The sequence below is a fragment of the Thermobia domestica genome, chromosome 17 (genome assembly GCF_964235325.1).
Source record: "Thermobia domestica chromosome 17, izTheDome1.hap1.1, whole genome shotgun sequence".
In the NCBI taxonomy this organism is placed as follows: domain Eukaryota; kingdom Metazoa; phylum Arthropoda; class Insecta; order Zygentoma; family Lepismatidae; genus Thermobia; species Thermobia domestica.
Window position 1 is genome coordinate 127,954,053 of NC_137470.1, and position 14,730 is coordinate 127,968,782.

Here is a 14,730-nt window from a genome sequence, read left to right on the forward strand (position 1 = left end):
CGTTTGAAGCTGATTGATTCGTTTTTACTGATCCTTTCGTTGATCCTTGATTCGTTGATCCTTTTTTTTCGCACTATTGCGGATTCCCGTTTCTCCGAAAATGTCTTTGGACGCCCCGTGTTAATGACGAAATCAACTCTATCCTCAACCTTGTATCCCTTGATAATATCACATACTGTACTTTTTTCATTTGCGACATCTCTGCAATTTTTCTGCAGCTTTTATCTTTTTCATAATGAAAAATTGCTAATTGCCGCTTTTCAAATGTCGTGTTATTTTCTCTTTGACCCATTCTTCGTGTTGACAACGAATTGTTGTATCTAACTGCCACGATAACGACTACATTACTTAACACAGCCCTCAGCACTAACGCCACGTTTCATAGTGCTCACATTATTTCACAAATGTCGTACTGTCCGAACAATTTTGCTGGGGAAAATTTGGGTATGATTTTCATTGCGATTAATTATATCCGTTCTGTTGACAGCAACTACACGCTTCATTGTGTTTTTCAGGTATGCGTATATATCTCCTTTTTCTTATGTATTGTTGTGTACAAAATATTTTTAATTTCGGAGCCATAGCCCGTTATATGTATTTCATTGGATCTGTCCGAATAGTTCTGCTAGTCACTGTATGTCTCTGCGGGTCTTGTCCTCAAAGGGAAATATGAAATGAACCCGCTACACGTTAGTCAGAAAAGAAAGATGTTACAGCCAGTACAGCTATTCCACTTTACCTTGAAATTCTCTATGTATATATATATATATGTGTTCATGAGCATAGATGTTATATGTTGTGGCAATTGAAATGGAAATGGTGTAACACTTATAGGAGTATAACACTTAACGCCAGTCATTTCTGTATCCCCATTATCCTTACATTCAATATGAGAAGAATATCCTTACATCATTACCTACCGTTGGCTTCGAACCAGTTCTGACCACTAAGAATCAAATCTATGATCCCTTGATTACAAGGCCGCTTGATATATTATTTATTCGTTTTGACTAATGTATGTGCAGCCGTAAATAACAAGTTTTCAATATACTTGAACTTTGTTTTCGCTATCCATGTGGTAATTCCATACGTTCATACATCAAAGAGAGAAGGGAGAGATGGATCCCCACTTCCCTTCTTTCCTTACGGAATATCCGGGATTCCTACTTCCCATGGGGAATCACTTGCGCCGCCACTGAATGATTGAGAATCGTGCAGTTTTGGATACAGTAGAAACTGTGCAGTTCTGACCGAAGGTCCATATTAACTATTTTCTTTATTTTGATGTGAGGAATTGCCTGTTTCAGTTTGTTGGTCTAGCTCATTAACACTGTATATTTAAACAATTACTATTAGAAAATTAAATTAATTATATGGAACTTTATCTAAAACAAATGATATATGGTTGATTAATTAGATCCTTCTTACTTAACAGATGTTGTTCCTAATGGATGTTGTGTATCAGATTCTCAAAATATGTACACTTGTGAAAGCGGATGGCAGAACAACTGTATACAATGGCCGAAAGGAACATGACGTAAGTTATTAGAATGTTCAAGAGTCAGTCTAATTTTAAATTTATATATATTAATTTATATACAATATACATGTATTAAAATTTATATACAATTAAAAGTTTAAATTTACTTAATATCAAAAATAATAATTGGAATTAAAATTAGTTTCAAAACATTTCTAGAGGGTGGTCACATAACCACGTTACTCCTTTCGAATGCAAGAATGCAAATGAAGTCAAGAAATGTTCTTTTTAATAATTGTTACAGTTAATGAACAATATATTTGTGATATTATTATGTGACATAATAATTAATGATGCACTGGGTTAGTGAGTGCACCGGTATTCTTATAACGAAAGATAATACGAAACCATGTTCTGTCCGACGTTTTTCGGGCCAATGCTGGTGTAACAAGTGAAAATGGTATCGTAATGCTGTTTTGACACGATATATTTTATACATCCTCACACTGACATGTGTAACGAGGCTTGGGTTTTCTAGTGGCCAGACAAGTTTCGCTTGTACCACAAGCAACCCACGACCAATCCAGCGCCCAGGAAACATTTCATTAAGATGTTCACGTACTATAATATCATAATAAGCCGGTGTCCCATTTTACTATACCGATATGTTTTCTTTGTTTCATGCTCTTCCAATAGGGGACAGACCAGATTCACAATATAGTCAGTTACAGATGTTGATTCAAAACATTGTTAAAGAAAAATGGCCCAAACAAGCATCTAGGAGAAAGCACGGTGGTTCAATGGAAGAACATTTACCTCTGTTGCTTGGTATCCTTTGTTCGATCCGCTTCCAAGTAAGTTTGTGATGGATAACATTGAGTTCGTGGATTATCTCGGGGTACTCCCGTTTCCTCTTATATTCACATTTCACCAGTTCGTCCATCATCATTCTCTTGCGTTAACCGTTGTCTTCCTTAGCCTAAAGAGCATAATCTGGATTGTTAAACTGAAAGATTTAATTAAATTTCATTTCCAAACCAGTGTGCTGTCCACGGTTGCCAACACCATCACATTTTGTTTGATTATTTCCCAATTCTTCATAAAACCGTTGATTTTGATTGGATCAAAAGAAACATGTTTCATAACTGAGAACTCTGATATGTCATACTCTCGCCTGATAAAAAAAAACATCTTACCACGCCTTGGTATTGTGTCCAACACCTCAAAGAGCGCCAAACAAGTATCCTTCCTCCGACTCATGTGCGATCCATGCGTTCGTGAAATGCAAACAAATAGATACATTAATTTACAATACAAACGTTGTTCAATAATGTTAGAAAACATACAAACTATTGTTTAGTTTATAGAAGTTGAAGTCCAAAGAAAAAAGTACGGTATTACCATACACTTTTGAGCAATGGGGCTTTGTAGCTAGCTAGTAATAAAGTTATAATGAAAGAATTGCAACTTGTGGCTGAAAGCTTGGAAACAAATGTGGAGGATTGATGTTTTTTTAAATACAAGTTATGCTACACCCATCTAGCGCGAATTATACACTTGCACAATTATTCCACTGAAATATCTGACTGTTTTCGATAAACAGACAATGGGACACGCTAAAAGCATTCTAAATCTTGGCGCTCTACTAAAACATTTCAACTTTGCTGAAGTTGCCGCTTGTCATATTGTCCGTCCGCACATCTTAACTGACAAAATTAATATATAATTAAATAAAGAAAACATAAGACTGGTCACAATAATTAATCAGTATGGAAGATCAGTTACAAAATTACTAATATTGGTTTCGTAAATGGCATTAAACTCACATAAATAGTAACACACATAGACACTTTTTCATAAAAGGGGATGTCCAAATACTATTTTCTTTTACGTGAGATTATACTTCTCTACGCTATACTTCACCCTTTATAGATGTTTGTAACAATGCAATTGCATTTGACAATACAGTGTGTCTACAAAAGCACTCCTTGATTTTATTTGGTTATAAAATGAAAACTTTGGGGCATTTTGCTTTCTTTTTTGGGGACAGACGTGTAACAACTCATAAAGTTTGATGTGATATGTGTTCATTACAGACACTCAATGTGTGCTCCACCTGTCACACGGCGAACATCTAGGCGATAATAGAGCTCATTCCATACTCTGGAAAGTATATCCGGCGTGATTGTGTTTACAGCTTCTGTGATGCACTCTTCTTCGACGAAATCATTGTACCACTTCAAAATTGGCTTGTTTTAAAGTAGCTGCACATCAAATTGGTGCCTGAACGCATGTTGAACAGACACAACACTCTTCGTTGTGTGGAATTCTAACACACCAATTTCATTGCTGTTTGGAGAGCACCATCTTGAATTTACTGCCCTCTAGCTGAAAAATGAGTAAATGTTACAACCTGTAGGAAAGAAACAAAAATATTTTGAGTTACTACACCTTCTGACACCTTACTTACAAACATATTGCAAAAGAGTTTTCAGTGTACAATCAGTTCAAATCAGTGAATGCTTTTGTGGACAGATGGCATAACATTTCTGACAACAAGAGTCAATTTAGTTACATTTCTACAAGTTTTTGAATTTAGAGAAGAAAGCTTTCATTGTACAAGTAGGTCAGATTAGACTGCATCTATTAGGGACCACCTCTTAGTTCTGGAAATCCATTTCCAACCCTGCATGAACGCAAGGCGTAACTCACTGTTCTTAAAGATTCATCAAATAAAGGGAAATGTTTTGAATTTTCTCCCGATTTTTAAGTAATCTTTTGTAAATAGTAATATATTTACTTGCTACATATCTAATACTCTTATTTGGGGTATACATAGAAACACACCTTTATTACTCCTTATATAGGGTATAAATTGAAACACTCCTTGATTACAAACTCATGTAACGTAGCTATTGTACTCGCATTCTGTGGTCTGGTGACATTACAGAGATAAATTTATAAGCTTTATTGTTAACTTCACATACATTCAATTAAGCTCCATGTTTCACCATCGTTCTCCTAGGAGATACTCGCATTCTACAACATATTAACTTAAATGAACCCGACGACAGCAGTGATACGAAAGTCGCCGAATCGCAAGATATCCGATAGAAGATGAAAGTGAAGAATCCTTTTTTACTTAGCCCTGTTAAATCAAGAAACTCGAATGTTTCCTGCAAGTCAGTGGCCCTTGGTGACTACTTGCAGGAAACATTCTCTTGTTATCTAGTGAGCTCAAACCATCGTCCTGACGTGTGAATTTATATGTTCCCTAATCTAAGACAAAGTAGAAGATCTACAATTTGTAATTTGTTTCAAATTAATCCCATCCATGTTCTCATACACAGATTTATACTCAATCTACAAAAAAATAATATTTCCATCATTCGATCTACTCTACAAACTTATATTACACCTGTAAAAGTAGTGAGAAATATTAAAACGTTCATGAATTCTCTCACCCTTCCCTCGTTAAAAGGAGAATTTTTTATCAAAGGAAATTTTAAAACAAGGTGATCCAGAAAGTAAGTTCTGTTGAACTATAAAATAAACGTCTATGGGTTGCTTAGAGAAGCAATCTCAAATTTGCGATTTCAATAAATATAAATATTCCAAATTTGAAGTAATTTTTCTTTTAACTCCGTCGACGAATGTATTTCAAAATAATCTCATTGTGTTCAAGATCCTGAAGTTAGTATGTAAAGTGTAATTAGAAATGTACTGAGGAGTGGATGCTTATATTTTTTGGTGCAACCAGTGTCCCGAAAATCCCAAATATGAGTTTTTTTTTTTTTTTTTTTTTTTTTTAGAAATTACATGGATAAATTCAGATGGTGATCAGAAAAATGGAACACCTGTAGTTGGCAACACGTCAGTTGTATGGGTCGGCAGTGGTGTCGTGGCGCCCGCAGCGCCGGACCGCTGGTGGTGGTGTGTTAGGTCGGTCTCCATACTACGTCAGGCGCAGTGGAACTGCAGTGTCCAGTGGCTGCAGCGGACGGAGGTAATGTAAAATGGGAGACTTCTCAGATTTTCAAAGAGGGCAAATTGTTGGTGCGCAGTTATGTGGAGTGAGTGTGACGGCAGTGGCTACTGTGTTAGGTGTGTCGCGTGGGACAGTGTCGAAGGTGATGACGGCCTACACAACACATGGGAAAACCACATCGGGGAAGCTGAACAGTGGGCGGAAGAAAATCATGAGTGACAGGTCACGCCGGGTATTAAAGCGCATTGTCACGCAGAACCGTCGTTCCACTGCGGAGCAAGTGACGGAGGAACTCAATCAGCACCTCCCCCACCCTGTTTCGACAATCATAGTCCGCCACTCACACATGACATGAACTTACGGGGTCGTGTTGCACGGGCCAAACCGCTCATCAGGGACCATAACGCTTTCGCACGCTGCAAATGGTGCCGCGACCATGCAAATTGGACCGTTGAGGACTGGAAACGTGTGATATGGTCGAATGAGTCATCCTTTACCCTATTCCCAACCACGGGCCGTGTTTATGTGTGGAAAACGCCCAAAGAAGCTTATGATCTGCAGTGTCTCCGCTCAACTGTGAAACATGGCGACGGCTCGGTGATGCTGTGGACCGCCATATCATGGTTTTCATTGGGTCCTGTGGTCACAGTTAGCGGACGAATCACTGCCAACGATTATGTCGCAATTTTAGGAGACCACTTGCATCCTATAGTCCGGATGTTGTTCCCGGACAATGAAGCCATCTTCCAGGATGATAATGCACCCATTCACACAGCTCGCGTTGTTGCAGTGTGGTTTGAGGAACATCGGGATGAAGTTCAACACCTCCCCTGGCCCGCCCAATCCCCAGATCTCAACATAATTGAACATCTATAGTCCGTTTTGGAAAGACGACTCCGGCAACGATTTCCACCTCCATCCTCTCTCACAGAACTGGCCGATGTCCTGCACGGGGAATGGTGTAAAACTCCACTTGCTACCATTCACGATCTCTATGCCTCCATCCCACGTCGCGTCAAGGCTGTTCTGAAAGCGAAAAGTGGCCCGACACCATATTAATCTGTTAAGTTGCAATTTCGTTCAGGTGTTTGCATTTTTCTGATCACAATCTGTATATCTGAAAAGAGTTTCGTTAGATTTAGCTTCCCCAAAACAGTATAAAAAGCGCAATTAAAAAAAAAGAATGAAAGGAAATCAGTTTAACTTCTCCCGATTTTGCGCTTTAGGCTAAGGAGACAAATGTCAAAAGAAATGAATGATGAAGGAAGAATTGGTGAAATGAAAATGTGGGAGGAATTGGGAGTAATCACAAGAATACACACGGACACGATTTTATCCACCACAAACTTACTTAGGAGAGTACTGAACCAAGGAACCCACGTATTAGAGATCAGCGCTCTACTACTAAGCCAGTGTGGCCCCTAAAATCTTAATTAGAAATCATCTAAGCGTGCACACTTTTTACTAATGATATGATCATTAGTTTTTACTATTCCTCCCTCCAAAAATTTATTTTTTCTCCAGATTTACCATCCCTCCATCCAAATTTACCACTCTCGACTAGTGATGGGCAGTGGGAATATTCCCGGTGGGAAGAAATTTAAAAAATGGGAATATTCAACGGGTTTTTTCCCTGGCATATAAATTCCGGGAAGGAATTTATTTCCATTTCTATACTTTACTTTCCAAATTCTAAGAACAATGTGACCAATTACTTTATTTCCATTTATTATAATTTACTTTTACGTTTTAATAGTACTTCACCACTATCTCCTCAGAATTTCTAGATTGTTTTACTAACTGGCTCCTCTTCAATTATAAATTACTATTTTGCTACTTTCTAGTGCTAATGGAAATGAAAATTAAGAAAAAAAAACATATTAGTTCTATAAGGTAGTAAACTAACTTCATTTTTTAAACCTAAAAATTATTTAATACATCCCGAACTACCGTTAGTAGTAGACATTGTCTGTCTGCTATCTCTGACTTGCAGTTTCTGAATAGGTACTCACAAGTAACACTTCACATCGTTGCTGCCGGTCTGACGCTAAACTATACATTTTCGGAAAGCACTAGTCCTAAATAGGATAACTACACAGTGCGACGGTCAGACGTTGCCGCGTTCAGGACTTATGGAGCGTCAAACATTAACATGGGGTTTATGAGAGTTACAGGAAACGAAGAAGAACACAAGGTTTGTGACGTTTGAATCGACGTTGTCTGATTGAGCACTTGTTTGCGTAAGTTAAAGGGTACAATCAATGTGCAAATCGTCGAACAGAGCATGAGAGATGCAAAGAGTGCGCTCACAGTGTGCACACTTGACGAACGGTAGTTCGCCGCACGTGAAGCACACGTCACCTTCGTCGAGGGAGTCAAAGCAGTACTCGTGCGGAGAGATCCACATTCCCGGCTCCTCGTCCAGATAGCCAGCCTTGTGGAAAGCGTACCGGATCAGGTTCTTGAATCGGGGTGCGCTGAACTGGTAGAGTGAAAACGACTGTAGTGCCAGGAATCGATCGCGATGCCAGATATCCATGACACTGTCCATGGCCAGTGTGTCGGTCACAAAGCGTACAAAGGACTTGTACTGACGGAAGAAATGCACATCTAAAGGCTGAATCTTTCCAGTGCAACCACCAGGAATCAGTCTCTTGTGCAACGCAACGTCGGCAGGCTTCAGTGCGTTCGATAGATTGTCGTCCTTGTTCAGAGTCCACGAGTCCAATAGCAAAACGATCTTCTTCCGATCATCAGGCATGCTTGGCCAGAACACTTGCTCGTAGAAGTCCTTAAGGTCGTCCCTGTTCATGTTGGACGTTTTGCCAGCAAATGATTTGATGTTCGGTGGATCTGCAGGCTTGTTTCCCGGAAACTTTCCACTTGGTTCCGACACCAGTACATACATCGGCCGCAGAATCTCTCCGGCCATGGTGATCACGGGCATGATCATGTAGCTGTGGGTTGTTGCGCTCATGGATCCCACAACCGCTCGCACGACTGTTGTTCCTTTGGTACGGAGAGTGCGAGTACTCTGCAACAACTTCTTGAAGCTACTCTGATCTGCATTGGCAACCTGCGTTGGTGGGATGCTTTCGCTTGCAATGAGCTCGCGAGTCGCTAATACGAAAGCATCAGCCTGCTGCTGCAAGTCCAACTCTTTCAGTTGCCAGGTCCTGCCGACCCTGTGGGTGATTGCACGGTCCACGATGTTGTTGCGCTTCTTGAATCTGTACACCCACGACGGTGATGCCTTGAACTTGAGACTCTTGTTAGGGTCCAGTTCATTAGCTGTTTGCCTAGCCCAAATTCGCAACGTTCGATCGTGAATGATAGCAGTGTGCTGTTTCTCCGCGAACATGCCCCGAACTGCCTCATTGATCTCTGCCATCAGCGTCTTCTTGTCATCTTTGCCTTGTGTTGCCCCAAAGTGACGTAGCACGCCAATGTTCCGAATATACCTGAACTGATTCTGCAGAGTCGAGTGGGTAGCACGACCGGTCTTTGTGTTCCAAGGCCTACCTGTTTTTGGATTTACCGTCCAGTAGGCATAGGCTTTTGCCTTGTACTCGCGCCACTGCTCTGGTGTCATTTTGGAGTCTTCTGGAGGCTGATCCTGGAACTTCGGCTTCTTCACAGGAGAGGGCAGGTATTCTGACGCTGATGAGCCAGATGCGGAAGACGTATGAGACTGCTGCGATGACGAAGGCATCTCTGCATCCTCCTGCTCTTGGTCTTCCTCGTCTCCAAAATCCATGTCTCCGTCCCCCTGGTCACCATCACTGTCACCGAAGCCGAGCGTACGAATCTCTTCAACGACTTCCATCCCGCTGGTCAAAAGAGACTTGATGTGTGCCACCATCCTTTGCTCTTCCAAATTTGGATTGCGCTCATTTGTCCCGATCTCGGCCACCAGAGCCCAAACGACCACTTTCGGATCCATCTTACAACGCATACCTAAAAAACACAAAAACAACACAAATGTTAGCACAGAGTACAAATGCAAGACGAATTAGCATGAAATAATACGACTGCTACAACACAAATGTTAGCACAGAGTTCAAATGCAAGACGAATTAGCATGAAATAATACGACTGCTATGGTTACTCTCATAAACCCCATGTTAATGTTTGACGCTCCATAAGTCCTGAACGCGGCAACGTCTGACCGTCGCACTGTGTAGTTATCCTATTTAGGACTAGTGCTTTCCGAAAATGTATAGTTTAGCGTCAGACCGGCAGCAACGATGTGAAGTGTTACTTGTCAGGCTTCTGTTACATGTGAATTAACGCACGAAATTCCGAGAAATGGGTAGGAAGAAAGGAGAAAATGCTGATAAAATGGTGAGACATGTCTCAAGATGTTTAAAATACCCATCGAAAATGAGGAAAGCTATTTCGTGCGGAGATTATGGAGAAATAACTACTGGTACTATTAAAGGAGCAGGAACGAGTAGTACTTGCCTGAGTACGGAAATTATAGGAATAGAGGAAAGTGATATTTTCCCTGAAAGTCCTGTAACAGGGGAACCCATTCACTTTCCATTAGACCTTCATCTTCCTTATCATTGCCAGTAGAGGAGAAGAGAGAAAAGGCTTCCAAAATACGTTCTCTAGAATCCTCTATCGACGCTCTGGATTCAAACGAAAACGCAAGTATCTTCTCTCAGACAACGTTATCTTCTGTAGGAGATAGGCCTATATGATATCCTCACTTTCAGTCAGGATTCCTGAGTTCTGACATGATTGTGTGTTATGAGTTGAATATATTTAGGACAGCGGAATAGATAAATTATCCACGCAATGATTTAGATAATGGGTTAAGTTCAGAGTCACCCCTCCAGCTACGACATAATTCATTTATCTTGTAGATGAGTTTACAACACCAGAATGGCATCCCTTTTGTTGATTTCCATAGCAGTGAAGCTAATTCTTAAGGTTGTATCTATGTTCACAAATGATTTTGCCTCTATAAATAAGTTTTGCTAAACATTATTCATTCTATCTGAATTAACGCTTGTACCTGTAAATATAAATAAAAAGTTACCCCGTATTCCTAACCTGCACCGATTTCCGGTTTTAGCTGTGATCGCCATACAGCAGTAAGTAAGAATCAGTTTCCTAAACCGACTAAGCATCCCAAGAACATATTTCATTCATATCCTCAACTTTCTAATGAAACCCAAAACGGTAGAAATTTACATTTTCCTGGCTCAACATTCGTGTACATAGAACGAAAAGGAAAAATATAGAAGGAAACTATTTTCTGCAATCAATTAGCCGTTTCATGAACAGTCGAATCAATAAAACGTGGGATAATTATCTCAGTTTTTGGGATTTAATAAATAAATCATATTCCATCGTAGTTCGTAGTAAACAGTTTCTCAGAAGTATTTTGACAAGGAATACTTCATAAATTATTTGCCATGATTTTTTTTCAGGTTAAATTTATAACTTGCTGTTTTGTTGACTCATGGTACGAAAAACGTTATTGTAGAAAAAAAAAGTAATATGAAAAGTATATTCACGATATATTCCGCTCGTTCTCTTACAAAATGTCAACCGCATTTCTTCCTTTGTAGGAAAATCTGAACAAGATGCTGGCTAAAGCGATATATATTAGTGGAGCACCGCTCTCCATAGTTGAACATCCATTATGGATCGATTTCTTCAAGAAAATGAGACCATCGTATAATCTACCAACAAGTAGAAGAGCATTGGCTAACACTTACATTGATGGTGAATATGAAGACATGCAGTCACAATTACATCTGCAACTTCAAAAAGCAAGAAACTTAAATCTGCAGTTGGATGGAGAGAGCAATGTGCGAAACGAAGTATGAATCCTCAAATTTTGTTGTAATAATTGCTGATAATGCTTCAAATATGCAGAAAGCGCTGAAATTTGTACAAAGAAGTTACCCGCATATTGTTCCGCTAGGGTGCTTTGCTCACACCTTGCATTTACTCTGTAGTGATGTTTTGAAATATCATACGGCAGCGCAACTAATGGAAAATGTAGCAAAACTTGTAAAGAAAATACGTTCTGTGCATCTTCTTAACGCAACATTAATTAAGATAAACAAAGACAAAAAGTGTAATGTTTCTCTGAAACTACCAAGTAAAAGTCGTTGCGGCAGTTGTCCTTCATGTCTTGAAAGCATGATTACTTGTAAATGCAGCCTACAAATTTGGATGTTGAAGAACAAGCAACCAAAGTCTTGCCTAAGGAAATGGCAGCAATGTTACTCGATGATACATCATTTTGGAGTAAGATCGAAAGTTTAATTACAATTTTGAAAGCTATTGTGACCTGGATCTTTAAATTAAATTCGAATGATTCATGTATACATTCTGTCTACAGTGGATTGAAAGCTATGAGATTGAAAGCAAGATCTCCGAGGCACTTTCGTTAACGTTGTCAACCAGTGAGCAGTCTGAAGTACTTAACAAAACGAAACTCAGAGAGGAACATGCTTTGAAGCCAATACATCTCGCAGCTTCACTCGTGGATCCGTCATCACAAGGGCACAATTTATCTCTAGGAGAAACGATCAATGGCATGGAATTTATCCATCATGTTGCTTCAAACATGCAATTACATACAATTTCAGTCATGGAGGATGAAGCAAGTTTCAGATCAAAATAAGGATTGTTTAATAATTTTTTTTGGACAACAGCTGAAACAATAAGTCCGCTGTTATGGTGGGAAGGGTTATATGGTACTTCAGAATTATCAAAAGTGGCTGTGCGCATTCTTTCCGCTCCTTACATGTCTGCAGCAACAGAAAAATCTTTCAGCACGTTTGCCTGGATTCACTCTAATAAAAGAAACCGTTTAACCACTGAACGAGCAGGCAAAATTACTTACTTGGCATATAACTGGAGACTGCTTAATAAATCAGACTCAGGGGGCCGCGGTGGCTCAGTGGTAGAGCGTTCACCTCTGGTGCTTGGGGTCTCGGGTTCGATCCCAACCCTCGGTGTGCGTGGGTTTTCTCGGGGTTCTCCCGTTTCCTCCCACTTTCTTCATTCCACCATTTCATTCATTACTCATCATCACCGTCTCCTTTAGCCTAACCGGCATAACCGTGGGACGTAAAACTCAAAGATTTCATTTCATTTCAAATCAGACACGTTCAAAAAGGAACATGTAGAGAAATCAAGTGAAGAAGTAAAAATGGTTCAAAGTACATCTACGAAAAAGGATGAAGAATCTATCGAATTGGGCACCAGTGAAAGTGATCTAGACTCAGATATCCCATCCGAAGAATCAGATTTTGACCTGCACTTATCGCTCTCTGAGGAAGAATCAGATATTGAATAAAGAAATCTATGTAGTTGCAAATACTTATACTTTAAAACTGTAATGTTTACATATCAAAATTAAGATTCCTTCTCAGGATCTTTCATTGGTACCGATGTTTCCGGACCTGTGTTAATTAGAATTTGTGTGCTTCTTTTTACGTGTATATTCATATACCAAGCGTTGTTGGCGAATATTTGTAACAGCGTGTATATTGTTCGAAATGGTTCATCTTCTTAAATTAGAGATTTAATAACACAGTTAGAACACACTAAGAAAGTACAGTGTACCTCAATTCAACATTTTGTATGTATGTCATCCATACACTGGCAACCTTACGAATTTTTCGACAGACTACGTCTGCATTCTGGTAGTTACCCAGCAAATTTGTTTATAACATTTAGAAATTTAATACCTTTATAATATCAGTAGCAGAGTCGAGTTTTTACAGAATCCACTTACAAATAAATTTAAACTGTTTAGCGGTGTAAAAGTAGGCCTATGTTTTTATATCAAATGTTGTCAATAGCAAATGCTTTCCCAACGTATTTACTTGCATAAAGCATATTGTAAATATTTTTACATTTATGTGTACTCTCTAAATATAATCAAATAACAAATACCGATCAAAATATACATTTTAGAAAACTCTCTTGAGACAACAGTAATAAATATACTGTGATTATACAACGAATTACCTTTGAAATCATAATATAGTAATAGAATGCAATTTTCTTTGTGATTGTACATAAATTCCAGGAAAAATTCCCATTTTGGGAATCTTCCCGGAAATCTTCCCAGGGAAAATTCCCGAAAAATATCTTCCCGGGAATTTACCCACCACTACTCTCGACCAATATTTACTACCCCTCTATCCAAATTTACCATCCTTTCATACAAGTTTACCTCCCTCCACTAATATTTACCACTCCTCTATCCAAATTTACCACTTTCCACCAATATTTACCATCTCTCTATCCAAATTTATCACCATTCCATACAAATTTACCACCATCCACCCATATTTATCACCCTTTTCTCTAAATTTACCATCCTTTCATCCACATTTACCACTTTCCACCAATATTTACCATCCTTCTATCCAAATTTATCACCATTCCATACAAATTTACCACCATCCACCCATATTTATCACCCTTTTCTCTAAATTTACCATCCTTTCATCCACATTTACCACTTTCCACCAATATTTACCATCCCTCTATCCAAATTTATCACCATTCCATACAAATTTACCACCATCCACCCATATTTATCACCCTTTTCTCTAAATTTACCATCCTTTCATCCACATTTACCACACTCCATCAATATTTACCACCCCTCTATCTAAATTTACCATCTTTCCATCAAAATACACAACCCTCCACCAATATTTACCATCCCTCTATCCAAATTTAACAATTCTTCATTCATATTTACCGCCCCTTCGCCCACATTTACCATGCCTCTAAGCAAATTTACCATCCCTCTATCCAAATTTATTACCCTTCCTCCCATATTTACCACCCTCCATCCAAAATTACCATCTCTGCATCCACGTTTATTATGCCTACATCCAAATTTAACACCCTTCCACCCAAAATTCACCATTCCTCCCCGGAATCACTAATTCTCTCCCTAAATTACTATTTTGATCGAAATTTAACTTTCCTCTCAGATTCTCCATTCTCATGTTTAATAGAATCATTTTTAATGAAAAATTAAGTCTTCCAAAATACTCCAGTGAGTGCAACATGCTTTCTAAGATCTAACTGTTGGATAGACTTGATTCTCCAGCCAATGGCAGTGTCGGATATGATTAATACTAGTATGATGTCTCTTTAATTGATTAGTACATAACAAGTAAATGCAGTAATAAATCGTTATCGAGCAGTCGACGAGACACATTTCTAATTTTAAGTACCGACTACGCCACTAGAAACTCCAAAGAAA

The 14,730-nt window shown here is 39.0% G+C and overlaps 1 protein-coding gene across 1 annotated transcript in view; it reads left to right on the top strand.

Annotated features, from left to right (window-relative positions):
• The window catches only part of LOC145674695 (uncharacterized), a 79,839-nt gene that overhangs the window by 18,980 nt on the left and 46,129 nt on the right, over positions 1-14,730 (top strand). Inside the window, exon 2 of the mRNA XM_081744937.1 lies at positions 1,436-1,537. Within this exon, the coding sequence (XP_081601063.1) occupies positions 1,436-1,537 (102 nt within the window). The remainder of the gene's footprint in view (positions 1-1,435; positions 1,538-14,730) is intronic.